Here is an 11390-nt window from a genome sequence, read left to right as displayed (position 1 = left end):
GAACCTAGAGGATCAATGCATTTATACAGTACTTTTTGGTGTAATGTTTTTATATTCTGAGCTGCATTTAATTTGGGCGACATGTGCCTATATTTTGAAAATGTTGGAATATTTATTTTATTCAGTTTCTACTACCTTAATTATCTGGAATTGAATTTTAATGTTATCAACTATATTTTTAAAGATATTTATTCGTAATATGGTTTTACATTATTGAAAAATGGTTTGGAATTTTTTTATTGTAATTCGCTAGATCTAGTCGTAACACATAGGCTGGGTCTAGGGGGTTACAAGACATATGAGCAAGTGGACTCTCATCGATTTAAATATATCATACACATTTAGATTAATTTATTCCATCTAAATATTTAGAAAAATATATTTGTACAAATTTCCTATGAATTTTTAAACGCTTATCGTATTTAAATCCTTCAGCGATAAATATCATTATATATGGATCCACAAATCATTTGATGGGTTATAAAGTTTTCCATAACTAATAGAGTAATAAACTAATTACATCAACAACAAAGTAAAACTCTTCACGATTCAAGTCGTATTGCATATGTGACGACTACTCATTTATACCTTACTTGCATTGCACATTTAAGTGTTCAGACAAGTTGTTCATGTTTTAGATAATGTCTTCCTATTTTTCCCAATTATTTCCACATATATAATCTACGATAGATTTCAATTCAAGATCCTCTTATTTATTTGCTTGCATATAAATGTTGTTTGTAAAATTGTTGTCGACAACTTTCTTATTTTGGTTCCATTCTTCTCTCATAATGACATAAACTTATCGAGATCTCTTCATTATTTCATTTTTTAGGTACCTGAAACTCTTCTAGAGTTGTATTATTAGTTAGGTCTTGGGTCTCTGAGGAGTACCCACCTCCACTATATGACCATCTTATCCTACTTTTCATTTACTAGAATTTTATCCGTCAGAAATAATTTAACAATCATGCTTCAGGCATTGGTTTACATTGTTTCGCTCTAACACGATATCCTTCAGGGATTTTAATTCAAATTTAGAGCATTTTCAGCTGGTATATGAGACTTGATTACTCTCATTAGGTAAATAAATATTTCTAACAATTAACTTGTAATGAATTATCTTATGAACTACTGATTCACATCACTATGTACGAGGATCTAAATAAAATGATAATTCATTTATATTTTCATTCAACTGATTCTTCTTTCCCCCTGATGAAAAAATAATTCAATCTTTAAGCATTTAATAAAGTGAGAGGTATGTTTTTCAAAACATAAATAAACTATATTTTACAAATAAATATTTAAGTTTTATAACATTTTTCAAGAAATCAAAAGGGGTACCCATCATAAATTTTTTGAAGAGCACTTACGAATAAAATGAGAACATTTGTACAGTAAGTACAACATTCGGGAGATGTCCAAATCCATATGATAGTTATATTCTCAAGGTAGGTAGTTATGACTATAATATTTTTTATGTTTTGGATCTGTAAATATAATTTTCTTGTTTATATTTAACAATTATACCCAAATTTTTAAAATTTCAAGTTATTTTTATTTTATAGTATTCATGATTTATTTTAGTTTTGATCTTGCAATAGATTGATATTTGTACCTCAGGAGAAAATATCCTATGTGCAAACAAGTGTGATCAAATTGATATGTATGGGGTTATTGCATATGAAATGGTACCTCAATTTCTACTCCAATGGTGGCAAGAATGGTCTCATACATTCAGACAATTCATCCTTCTTGGAATCCTGCAAGAATCAAGTTTGCAATTATAACTACAAGTAAGTGTTAAATTAAATTATGAATAAAATATTTACTATTCAAATGATATTGTTTTAAAATTTTCAAATTTTAGTATACCATTTTGGTATCGATACTCATCCAGTTTCGATACTTCTTATAACAATAGTACCGATATTCCTAGGATCTATATTGATATCCTTATTTTCCCCTATTGGCTATTTCTTTAATTCGAATGGCTCAATAGATATGCGTGTAAATATAAGTTTATGTTAAATATGCAATTATTGTGCATATTCAATCTATATACGTTTGTAATTTTATATCTTATGATTTGTGATTTTATTTTACGTGATATTATGATAGCAATACATTTATAAGATAAGTATGAAGGAGATTTGATGGGACTAGGAGCTATACGAATAAACTCGTTGCAAGCCATTGAGCCCAGTTTAGTTTATGACATAAACCAGGATGAATTCAAAAGATATCTTCTAAGCCGACCAACAGAAATAATGATGTTATCAAGAATTGGTGGATTGGATTTAGGGGAAACAATCTAAACTTACCGAGTTTTAGTGTGATCTTAGCAAACAATACTTCCTACACGTTTGACATAGTGGTTGCAAATGTTGGTCCTAATAGTGAATGTACCTACAGTGCTACTATTGAGCGATGGAGTATATGCCCTTCATACGTTGAGATTTTTGTTGAACGTTCTATGCTTGAATTCAATGACAAATAATATTTCAAATTAATGATAAAGAGCTCCATCATAAGAAGCAAAATTGTGGCGAATGCAAGGTTGGTATGGACTGAACAAGAAAATAGTGAGCCACACACCATCTACAGTCTCATTCTCATGAGAGATCTAACTTTCGGTTAGTATGATTATATACTTAAATTAGAATTTTGATTATTTGTTAACATTTTATCATCTTCCATATTAATTTTATTCCTTTTATTTAATACAGGAATAGTAACCGGGGTAGACTTGTATAAGAAACAAATAGAGACGTTTGAACAAGTCCAAAAACATCCAATAGTCCAAGAACATCAAAGGAAACGAAAAAGGGAGATTTTGTAATAGAGTATATTAGAAAAGGTAGTTTCACTTTTTTATGACTTAATTCTTTGCGGTATATCTAAATTCAGTTCTATTTTTTTTACTCTCTTACAACTTCTTTTTATAAAATTCTTAGCGATATGATTGTCAACTCATAGGTATGAAAATAATATTACATCTAAACATTCCTGAAAAGTTTTGTTATATTAAGCAATAGTTTATTTGTCATCAAAGATCTCTATTTTTCTAATTGCAGCATCAATCTCTCGCTTGTATATTTTCTGGTAGCAGAAGAATACTATCAACCAAAGATGTATGAATCATTTATTGAATTGACATGAAGTTTTAGAAGTCTTTTGAAATGGGATTTATTTATTGTGTTTGTGCTGTAAATTAATTATAATTATGAAATTTGTTAAAAATCTTATCATGAGACAATTTCACTTGTACTTACGAATCATGCATAGACATGCTAATACACTAGCTAGTTGAGCTGGTTATCATATGTAATGGTCTATGTTATCCAAAACAAACAGTTTAACTAGCTAGTGTATAAGATGTCTATGCATGATTCGTAAGTACAAGTAAATTGTCTTATGATAAGATTTTTAACTAATTTCATAACTATAATTAATTTGCAGCCCAAACACAATAAATAAATCTCCTTTCAAATGACTTCTAAAACTTCGTGCCAATTTAATAAATGATTCATACATCTTTGGTTGATAGTATTCTTCTGCTACCAGAAAATATACACGCCAAAGATTGATGCTGCAATTAGAAAAATAGAGATCTTTGATGACAAATAAGCACATGCTTACTATAATAGAACTTTTCAGGGATGTTTAAATGCAAGATTGTTTTTCGTAACTATGAGTTGACAATCATACCGCTAAGAATTTTATAAAAAGAAGCTTCAAGAGAGTAAAAAGTAGAACTGAATTTAGATATACCGTAAATACCAATGTTTTCAAAACCGGACCGGACATTGAACCGGTGAAGGTACTGGTTCACTGGTTCAACCGGGTTCAACCGCGATTGACCCGGATTTTATATTAAAGAATATTTTTTTTTAATTTTACATAATATTCAAAGCAATATTAATATATATGTAACAATTTTTTTAAGTTTACAATATTAAAAGGTATAAAAATATCACAAGTCATAACATGTATAAATGAAAAACCATAAAATCAAGTGAAACAAAATGATTCAAATCAACTACAACATAATATTTAAGGTAAAACATATTAAATAATAAATATAATTATATAACTAAAATCAAAAAAATAAAATTGGGGTTTAAAAAAATCATAACAAATGATGTCATTTGGTTTAATTGTTTTAAAAAAAATAATCCCACATGGCTAAGAAACATAGAAGAGTATCCCAAAAGTTTAAAGAGTAAAAATATGAGAACAAAACAATCCACATGGCTAAGAAATATAGAAGAGCATCCCAACTTACTTCTATAAATAATAGAGGTAATTTGACATTCAAAATCATGGATCCTTTTGGTGAGCACAAAGTGAACTATTCTTTCGCTTCAATTGAGCTCAAATTTTAGGCTTCAATTGAGCTCAAATTTTAGGCTTCAATCGAACTTCTAAATTTTTTTTGAGTTCGAGCCTTTTTGATTTCAAGTTTTAATATTATATTTCGAGTTGATACTTTTTAGCTCGTGAGTTTTTGAGTCGAGTTGAGCTTACTTTTAAAGTTTTCGAGTTCGAGTCGAGCTCAGCAATACTCGAATTTGACTCGGCTCATTGAACAAACGACGTTGTTTGGTTTAATTTTTTTTAAAGAAAAAAAGTGAACCGGCGGTTCAAACCGATTTTGTCGATTTTCAGCCGGTTCTTTACCGGTTCTGTGCTAATCCGATTTTGGGAGTTAACCGGACCGGACAGGCCACCGGTTCACGGTTCAACCGGTCGAACCGGCCGGTCCGGTTTTAATAACATTGGTAAATACTGCAAAGAATGAAGTCATAAAAAGTGAAACTACTTACTCTAATATACTCTATTAAAAAATCTCCTTTTTCATTTCCTTTGATGTTTTTGTACTGTTGAATGTTTTTGAACTTGTTCAAACACCTCCACTTGTTTCTTATACAAGTCTACCCCGAGTACTATTCGTGTATTAAATAAAAGAAAGAATATTAATTTGGATGAGGATAAAATGTTAACAAATAATCAAAATTCTAATTCAAGTATAATCATACTAACTGAAAGTTGGACCTCTCATGAAAATGAGACAGTAGACGGTGTATGACTCATTATTTTATTGTTCAGTCCATACTAACCTTGCATTCGCTACCATTTGCTTTCTATAATCGAGCTCTTTATCGTTAATTTGAAATGTTGTTTGTCTTCGATGTCGTTAAATTCTAGCATAGAAGGCCCAACAAAAATCTCAACATGTGAAGGGCATATACTCCCTCGCTCAATAGCAGTTTTGTAGGTACATTCATTCTTAGGACCAACATTCGTAACCACTATATCAAACGTGTAAGAAGTATTGTTTGCTAAGATCACACTGAAACTCGGTAAGTTTAGATTGTTTCCAGCTATTTGTTCCCCTGGATCTAGTCCACCAATTCTTGATAACGTCATTATTTCTGTTGGTCAGTTTAGAATATATATTCTGAATTCATTCCGGCTTATGTCATAAACTAAACCGAGCTCAATGGCTTTCAACGAGTTTATTCGTCCAGTTCCTAGTCACATCAAATCTCCTTCATCCTTATTTTAAGATGTATTGCTATCATATTATCACATAAAATAAAATCACAAATCATAAGATATAAATTTACAAACATATATAGAATGAATATGCACAATAATTTGCATATTTAACATAAACTTATATTTACATGCATATCAATTGAGTCATTCGAATTAAAGAAATAGTCAATAGAAAAAATAATAATGATATCAATATAGATCATAAGAATATCAATACTATTGTTCTAAGTAGTATCAAAACTGGATGAGTATCGATACCAAAATGATATACTAAAAATTGGAAATTTTAAAATAATATATTTTGAAAAGTAAATATTTTATTCATAATTTAATTTAACACTTACTTGTAGTCATAATTGCAGACTTGATTCTTGTAGGATTCCAAGAAGGATGAATTGTCTGAATGTATGATACCATTCCTACCACTATTGGAGTAGAAATTGAGGTACCATTTCTTATGCAATAACACCATACATATCGATTGGACCAAATTTGTTTGCACATGTGATATTTTCTTCAGGGGCACAAATATCATGCTATTGCAAGATTAAAATTAAAATAAATCATTAATACTATAAAAAAATGCCGTAAAATTTTAAAAATTGAGTTATAACCGTTAAGTATAAACAAGTAAATTATATTTACAGATCCAAAACGTAAAAAAATATTATAATCATAACTATCTACCTTGATAATATACCCATCATAAGGATTCATCATCAATCGATTTATAGATAACAAAATTAACGTGGAGTGCATCTGTTTATTTCATATGGGCGAAATGGAATTGATAAACTTTTAACAGTTTAGCAAGAAATAAGGAGAATATTTTTAGGAAAGACTGTTAATGCTATCTTTTATCCTTTTTTAACTCAACGACATATACAGAGACTAATACATGTTGATATTATAATAGTGCGGCACGTTGATATTATAATATTATAGTATGAAGTATTATAAATGCATGTAAGTGGCGTGAGTAAACTGTGAGTTGTTAAGAATTTGTTGGGGTGAGTACTTGCTAGCTTGTGCCAGCTGGATAGCTGTTATAGGGGAGTAAGGAATTTTCTAGATGAATGTGAGTAGGACATCTCGCGGATGAGTACTTATTGTACAAATATTTTCGTTTTCTTCATAACTACTCTTCAAAAAAATTTATGATGAGTGTCTTTTTTGATTTTCTGAAAAATATTATAAAATTTAAATATTTAATTTGTAAAATATAATTTATTTCTCTTTTGAAAAATATCTCTCACTAACAATGTAACCTACAAGTTTTGCGACTTCTGATAGTTCCATATAAAGATTTTGCAATCCAAACTGATATTTGATATTTTTATCAAGTTTTACTTCAACAAACAAATTTTCTAATATCTTTCATCTTAAACTTTTGGTCAGTGAACATTTTGCGCGTTTACAAACAATTATTTGTGTATCCATATCCGTAAGTGTTCTTCGTTCTTCTTGATAACAACTACAAGATAAAGATGTGTATATCATGTCAGTAATTTAATCAATTAAAATTTTATTAATAAAATTGGACAAACGATAATTAACTTACTTGAAACACAAAAAAACTTCATGAAATTCTCTGTCTGTAGGGATTAATGTACTGATTCTTGTATCGATAAAAGTAATATTAGTAAATTTGATCAACACTTTTTATTGAAAAAAATAAATAAATGTTACTTTAACTCTCGATCCATCTTAAAACAAAATATGTGTGACAAATCGGCCACCAGAATCCCAAAACCCAACTGTAATGGCCCAAGGTGCTAAAGTAGCTATTGGATTTTCATCACCATAATTCCCTGATGTGCAAACCGCAATATTTTCTTCAATTGCTATGAAGGCTCCAAGATTGATCATGTCTTCAAGATAAGACTCTTCTTTAGTCATTCGTTTTGCTAGAGAAATAGATATCACATCCACCTTATCACTGATTGCTTGTTCGATTGCTTCAAGGATATTTCCTTTTGTTGTTTGTTTGTGTACTTCATCTTCTACCTCCACTTCACTACTATGTATCTTGTAGGAAGCAATTATTGCGTTTGGATTTGCACCTGAGATCGAGTTATTTGGAATTCCATCAAAATCTTTAAGAAATTATAATTCCACACGGTAGTCGGCAACAACTTAAGAACATTTAGTCCCACGACGATCTAGATCTTCAGCAGAACTGGAAATGATAAAATCCCTCAAGGCCACCAATTTTCTGCATTCAATCATAATAGGATTTTGGTTTTAGTCCTAATTAACTGATGAAATAAACTATTTAAAATTCTTTATAGTTAACAAAAATATATGAATTATGTTTAAATAAAAAAGTAAAAGATTTTACGTCTTATAAGTAACTTTTATTTTGCAACCTCTCCATTTGTCGTCAGGGATTATATCAGAAATATTTTCATCGTGAAACGATTCGTGATTGGCGTTTACACCCGAGTCAATGATTCCAATTACTGGTCTGCTTTTATTTGAAATGTTATACTTCTCTTCGAGTAATTTTTTATCGTTCATTCCAAAGTTTTGCATTCTAAAGGTTGTTTGTTGAAGAAGTATATACTATACTCATGAAGTAATATAATTAAATGAATATAGAGTAATACAATTAAACCATTTGAGAATTTCAATCAATCTAAATAAATTTTACAAATAATACATAAGTTGTTCTTACGATTGTGTTTTCTCTAATTAAATGAAATCAAATTCTAATACTAAAATTCAGATTTTTCACGTTACGGATCCCACCGAGGAAGATGCTAAGACAGAAAGAATCCTTTACACCGTTCACCTAATTGCAATTTCATGTATATTAAAATAACGACAGAATGAAAAATATATTTCCAAAAGCAAAAGAGAGATAAAACGCAACTCACATCATCAAGGCCAACAATGTTCTTGTACTTTGCAAAACAATTGGCAGGAGACTTTGCATTACTGACTAAATTCTCGGAAGAGCATGCACTAGCCTGTTCGACATTTTTTCCACCCAAACCAACACCAGCTTCCACAATGAATAGGTGTCGCTCAAAAACTTGAGCACTGTATAAAATTATATAAAATCAATCATTTAGCAATGAACTTATCCGCCATTATCTTAGCAAGGTGTATTATTGATCTAAGTCAGCCCGTTGGGACAAACCTGCCAGAATAAGTTACAACCATAGCAGGGTGTAGTTCCTTTATAATTCCTGAGCGAAGATTGTATTCATCTGCATGGCTTAGACACTGAAAAGAGCATTGAAGTTAACAGGGAAAGTGTTTTGAAATGCAAGTTGCAGTAATAAATAAAATAGCAAGGCACTATTTGTATTATTGACAGAAAATTGAACAATCAAACAAATGTAGCTTACATCACCACCGGGGTCGTCAAATTTAGCCTGATAAAATAACTGTTGAATGCGAACCATCTACTGATCAGTCATAGATTTAACAGCCATTTTGGGACTAAAATCAGGACCCGTATCTCCTATAGAGTGAGCAAAACAATCACGATGTCTAACAGAGACGGAAGAGGTTTTTCAAGTCAGTTGCCTACTAGGAAGTTACACAATGCAAGCTCAAGGTGCCCCAATCACACTAGAACAGCAAGCTCATGCTATTACTTTATCATCCTGCTTTCTAGGAACCCCACTATATAGGAATCTTAATGAAAGACATAAGAACTGTTTATTTATTTTAGAATGATTAATAGCGAAATGATTCAAATGCTAAATGATTAACATACTTGTATGAATTAATTATGAATCTGACATGCTGTTTAATAATGATTCTAAATTATTTAGAATATACTCTGACGATGAATATAGAAGGTAATCACCAATTTTTGTCCTATGCCCTGCATACACCATCCCTGCCAGCTCCCCACCCATGCCTACCAACGCCATACCCTGCTGCAGCAGCAAGGCCACTATCTTCACAAATCACGGCACCTTCAACTGCCAATCAGAATTTTTTTTATTTTATTTCAGTCTGTAATAGGTATATAACCAACCCAAAAAGCAATGTAACAAAAGGGGAGAGAACCATTCGAACAAAAAAAAAAAGAGAAAAAAAGAGAGAAGCATTCGAAACAGAGAGGGAAGAACAAAAAAACAATGTAACAAAGGATTTTTTTTTTGGAGAATCAAACAAAGAATCGAAAAAGCTTCTTTCCTTTTTAGGTATTTTAATCTCTTCTTCTCTATTTATTTTGGCATATATTTCAATATAGAGTAAAAAAAAAAGAAATAAAAACGTAGCAGGGAGAGAGTGAGGATTTCGGTCGTTACCTTTGATAGTGGTGACGTCGCCGGAATAAGGATGTCGCCATCGTCGGGTTTAGAATCGAATGGTCGGTGTGGCTCTCGAGTTCGGGCTTTAGAAGAGAAGGAGGGGAGGTTTAGTTCGCCTAGAGTTTCGTTTAGATTCAACCGACCACCATTGCTGGTGGTCGAGGCTCGTAGAGAGGCCGATTTACGGCCAGAAATCGGTAGCTTTTGGTTTTCAGTTAGGAGGAGACGTCGTCCGGTTTGAGGCTTCTTGTGGGTCTGTTCACTGTGAATGGCGCCGGTCGGAAGGAGAGCCGACCACTAAAGAGATTGCCACCAGTACGGTGGCCGGCGTTGTTTGGCAGGGCTGAGTATTTTGCTCTCGGGAGCAAAGAAAGAAAGGGGAGAAAGAGTAGAAGAAAATGGTGCGACTGAGGGGATTTAGTTCAAGTCATATCTTAGTTTTAGGTTTTATTAAGGAATTAGGGTCTAATTTCATCTAAGTCCCTCAGTAATTGCCTTTTATTTACATTTTGGATCCCTAATTCATATCATTTTTATTTATTTCGACTTTTGGCTCACTGTTTTACTTTTATTTAATTTTGGTAAAATTGTTTTGCCATTTTGATTTGATTAGATACTATTTTTATTATTTATTACATTTTTATCAATATTTTGCATTTTATTCATGTTAATGTTTCTCCTATTTTATTATTTGTTGTATTTTGGAAACTGGTTTGGGCCATTTTAAATTTAAGTTGAATGTGAAGGATTTGTTTATGCTAATTTCCCTTTCTTCCTTTGTTAAGTAATTGCAAGGGTCTTAAAATAGGTACATTATGTTTTAGTACGTTTAGCGCACATTTACGTTTTGGTCTCTATTTCTTTTAATTTATTGCATTTTCAAAATTAACCTGTAATTTCTGTTTTATTTTATTTTAGTCACTTCTTACATTTTGTTTATGTTGATTTAGCTACTGATTTATCATTTATTGCACTCTGGTCTCAAGTTTGTTTTTATACTTGAATTTCATATTGTTTCATTTTATTTTGATTTATTCACTTATTGACTTTATTATTATTATTATTATTATTATTATTTGAATTGATTGATTGTATTTTGTTTATTTTATTTTATTTTATCATTCATTCTGAGATGTTATACTTCTCTTCGAGTTCTTTTTTTTTTTTATATATCGTTCATTCCAAAGTTTTGCATTCTGTAGGTTGTTTGTTGAAGAAGTATATACTATGTTCATAAAGTAATATAATTAATGATGCTCAGTGTGCAATCAATTTGGGTGCAGGTATAGGCATGTGTGAAATCAATTTGATAAAAAGAACTAGTAATGTGTCGTTTATTACCGAGTGTTTCACGTTATACCAAGAAACAGTGAGCCTTTCTCGCATCAATTCCCTGATTATACTATGATTCATCTATACATTGAATATAATCAAGCTTTTAATTGCATACCTACGTCAAAAGTTTTATCTTTCATTTTATTTTATATAAGAGCTGAATTCTGGTTAAATAACTATCTTCCTTTGCAGTTATTGATGATGCTCAGT

General features: G+C 30.8%; 1 protein-coding gene across 2 annotated transcripts; it reads right to left on the bottom strand.

The window, feature by feature from the left end:
* Positions 1-8259: 8259 nt before the first annotated feature.
* LOC120146358 (DNA topoisomerase 6 subunit B-like) lies at positions 8260-10245 on the bottom strand. Of its 2 annotated transcripts, none has more exons than XM_039159949.1 (5): positions 9843-10245; positions 8925-9509; positions 8714-8799; positions 8448-8613; positions 8260-8362 (listed from the first exon to the last, which is right to left on the bottom strand). In XM_039159949.1, the coding sequence occupies exons 2-5, from the start codon at positions 8979-8981 to the stop codon at positions 8273-8275; spliced, it is 399 nt and encodes a 132-aa protein (XP_039015880.1). In that variant the 5' UTR covers positions 8982-9509; positions 9843-10245; the 3' UTR covers positions 8260-8272. The 2 variants fall into 2 exon arrangements, with proteins under 2 accessions (XP_039015880.1, XP_039015886.1); XM_039159955.1 differs by having other exon boundaries at positions 9392-9509.
* Between the last annotated feature and the right edge of the window lie 1145 nt (positions 10246-11390).

This window comes from Hibiscus syriacus, unplaced genomic scaffold (assembly GCF_006381635.1).
Source record: "Hibiscus syriacus cultivar Baekdansim isolate YM2019G1 unplaced genomic scaffold, ASM638163v2 tig00002511_pilon, whole genome shotgun sequence".
NCBI classification, from domain to species: Eukaryota; Viridiplantae; Streptophyta; class Magnoliopsida; order Malvales; family Malvaceae; genus Hibiscus; species Hibiscus syriacus.
The sequence above is the reverse complement of the archived record's forward strand: the minus strand, read 5'-3'. Positions and strand labels throughout refer to the sequence as shown.

Excerpts from the sequence above, each read along its gene's own strand:
- LOC120146358 (XM_039159949.1), bottom strand. The coding sequence starts at position 8,981 with ATGGTTCGCATTCAACAGTTATTTTATCAGGCTAAATTTGACGACCCC. Across the intron at positions 8,614-8,713 it reads GTTGTAACTTATTCTGGCAG|TGCTCAAGTTTTTGAGCGAC; the intron begins GTTTGTCCCAAC and ends AATTTTATACAG. Across the intron at positions 8,363-8,447 it reads ACATTGTTGGCCTTGATGAT|GTGAACGGTGTAAAGGATTC; the intron begins GTGAGTTGCGTT and ends AATTGCAATTAG.